The 3362-nt window shown below is 47.3% G+C and overlaps 1 protein-coding gene across 1 annotated transcript; it reads left to right on the top strand.

Moving 5' to 3' along the window:
• Window positions 1-363: 363 nt before the first annotated feature.
• JR316_0008660 (Cytochrome P450 monooxygenase) lies at window positions 364-2369 on the top strand (the record flags this gene model as incomplete). Its single annotated transcript, XM_047894373.1, has 7 exons — window positions 364-636; window positions 704-914; window positions 979-1058; window positions 1130-1427; window positions 1601-2017; window positions 2096-2247; window positions 2316-2369. 7 exons carry the CDS (start codon window positions 364-366, stop codon window positions 2367-2369), a joined length of 1485 nt encoding a protein of 494 aa, XP_047745832.1.
• Window positions 2370-3362: the final 993 nt, after the last annotated feature.

Raw genomic sequence — 3362 nt, 5'->3', positions numbered from 1 at the left:
CATCTGTTTTTAAGGCCAGAATGCACAATTCCGCGGCAGAGTCCCTGTCCGGAAAGGAGAATATGCCTGAACTGAACAAGGATGACACTGAGGTATTACTCAGATGTGGCTTCACCGGGAAATTGCGCCGAGAAGATCTCACACTGAATCTTCGACATCGCCGCATTTGAACAAATTTTCCCATATTTTGGATCCAAGGCGCTGTCCATGCACTTCTATGTTTGTCCTTACCAGTCTAAAATGCCAAATCTTCCAGCTCTGTGCAAATCAGGCAGGCTACGATCCATTGATTCGTTTATATAGTCACCCTTGTCAACAGAAAGGTCTTGAGTGTCTGTCTTTCTTCCATCAACCCACGTCACGATGGCTGCAGCCTCAGCCAGCTTCAGCCCCCTCGCTAATATCATCAACAAACCATCTGAATGGTCAAACGATGTGCGTGCGGCGGTTATCATCGCACTCTCCGTCGTTGTCTTCTCTGCGGTGTTGCTACGCCCCAGTTACGATGGAAAGGTCTATGATCTTGGAGGGATACCTATCTTGACCGTATGGTCATTCTTTACCAAGAGGTACGATTTTATTAGGGAGCAGTTCAAGAATAGTGGAGGGAAAACGTTCCGTTTCCGGGTACTTCAGGTGAGGATCCATAGCTGTCGCCCGACGCATACTCATCGCCCATCGATGGATGTCTTTTTGTTGACAGCACCGCGTGATTGCGTTTAATGGAGAGCAGTCGCGAAAAGTCTACTTTAACGAGGCGGGTTTCAGCATGTCGGAAGGCTACAGAATCCTCATGGGTGGTGCGCCTGAATTAAAGGATGCTCATGTCCAATCCAGCGTCACTGATGCTGATATTGAGGATGGCTTCATAAAGCGACTATTATTGCTTCTCAGAAGGGACAGAATCACCGACAGTATGGGCACTCAAGCACTTAAATTTCACTGCGCAAAGTTGGCTAAATTATAGAACTTTTCCAGCTTTGCCTACTCTTCTCGATGATATGCACACTCGAATGACAGAGTGGGGGACCGAAGGAAAAATCAACCCTTTCAGCCAAGTCTACGATGCAAGTAGTCAAATGGATGTTGACACATTTAATCTACTAAACAGATTCTGTCTTCACTTTAGCTCGTCTTCCAAATGACCATTCGAATGGCAACGTGCAAGGAGCTGGCGGAAGATCGCAAGGCGATGAACGATTTGGCAAAGCATTACTGGGCCCTCGAGAAGAGTGCTACACCCGTCTCGCTTCTCCTCCCCTGGTTCCCTGGCCCCGCTAAGCGAGCAAAGGAGAAGTCGACGGTCGCACTGTACAATCTATTCAACTCCTTCGTAGAACGCCGCCGTAATGCCACTGTCCCGTCCTCAGACCCCATCGACCTCTTTATTGCCCAAGGAGATTCAAACGATACTATTATCGGAGTACGTCATCTAGTCCTGCTGCGGATCTTGTGATGTCAAATTGATGTTCTTCACCACCTAACTGTAGACCATCATGGGCATAATTTTCGCAGGGGTAATCAACACCGGGGTTAACTGCAAGTTCTATTTTCTTACCATTATAAATTATGCCCATTTATCTTATATCATCTCCTATAGCATGCTGGACTCTTCTCTTCCTCGGCTCAAACCCAGTGTGGAAGAAAAAAGTCGTCGATGAGCTCAAAGCCCTCGTCGCGAACCACACCGACACCCTCTCCTCCGAGCCACTGCACAAGCGCCTCGCCGCGATCCCGCTCAACGCTTGGGAAGAACAACTCCCAACCATTGACCTTGCCATCCGCGAGACGCTCAGAATAACAGCGACCGGGTCTACCCTTAGGCGGAACATGCACAAGGACGTCACGGTTGATGGCGTCACTGTCAAGCGCGGAGACTTCCTGACGTACCAGCTCGCAGACGTGCATTTGAACCCAGAGATATACAAGGATCCGATGCAGTTCGATCCGTCACGGTTCCTTGAGGGCAGGGAGGAAGATCGCAAGGAGACCTTTGCATTCATTGGCTGGGGTGTCGGTGCGTATCATCCTGGGCTTATGCCATTGTGAGAAAGCCCAATCGCTAAATTTGAGTGTCTTCGTGGTGATGCATCAGGCCGTCATCCTTGTGCTGGTATGAAAATCGCGAAACTTGAGATCAAGTTGATCCTGGCTTTAATCCTTCTTGGATACGAGTATGAACTCGTTGATGGTTCCGGGAAGTACCCGAAGCAGCTTCCAACTCCAGACAGGAACGATATCCAGCAGGTACGTTTTCCAAAATACCTCAAGTTCTCTGTTTTAACTTAGTTTTCCTACTTTCTTTTTCTCAATAGGCACGACCGCTAGGAGAACCTTGCTACATGAAGTTTAAGAAGGTTGCAGAATAAATTTAATGGCATGCCTTTAGCTACCTTATAAAAAGGACTTTGGCCGCTTATAAGCAATAGAAGTAATATTCAGATCACTTTGTTATGCCATTTTGATTAGGCAAGACGCAAAAAAACATTCAGAATCGCCGAATCGAAGTGGAGTGCATTTCACGTCGGGATATTCAGAATATGAAGTTCCCACGAAGTGGGTAATCGAATGTTACAAAATATTTGAAATATAATAAGGTTTTAAATGATGCAACATGCTTTAAATACAAAAGAAATACATATGTTAACTAAGATTGTAATTACATGGCAACATCCAAATCTTTAAAGAATGTTGTGATAAATTTTATACATAAAGTACATTTCAAGAATGACTTGTATATTAAATCTGAATCATCCTCTTTGAGACCAAGATATTTTATATCAATTATGTTCAGTGTGAAGTGTAATGAAATGCTACGATCGCTGAACGGCTACTATGTGCTGAGTCAGCGGGTGAGAGCGACACCGCTTTCCCTCTCACCACACAGACGAAGCAACAATTTTTGGACGCATCCACCCTTAGATCGTCCAAGAAAATTTCCTTTCAGTCTCTGTTCGTCAGAACTCAGTAAATCGGCCTCTCAGAAAAAATTTCCCGCCATGGCACGCATTGTAGACGATCCTACGGACGCTGTCCCTCCGGATTACACGCTCCCTGCGTTTCAAGCCGTTCGCGACGCCCACAAAACTGCCGTCCCGGGCGCCACCGACGAACAAGCCGTAGCGGCGCTGACTGCTATATGGCACGCCATGAACGAGGTTCAAAAAACCGCGTGGCAAGCACAGCGCGAAGACGAGGTTGCCAGGGCCGAGGAACGCGCGCGCCTCGATAAGGAAGCGGCTGACCAGGCCGCACAGCTTCTCAAACAAGATGCAGAGGCTGCCCATTTGGAGGAAGTGAAAAAGAACCGAGCAAAGTTTTGCCCTGTTCTTGATCGCCCAATCCCGGTTGACCTCCCTGTC

The sequence above is a fragment of the Psilocybe cubensis genome, chromosome 8 (genome assembly GCF_017499595.1).
Source record: "Psilocybe cubensis strain MGC-MH-2018 chromosome 8, whole genome shotgun sequence".
Taxonomy (NCBI): Eukaryota; Fungi; Basidiomycota; class Agaricomycetes; order Agaricales; family Agrocybaceae; genus Psilocybe; species Psilocybe cubensis.
The sequence above is the reverse complement of the archived record's forward strand: the minus strand, read 5'-3'. Positions and strand labels throughout refer to the sequence as shown.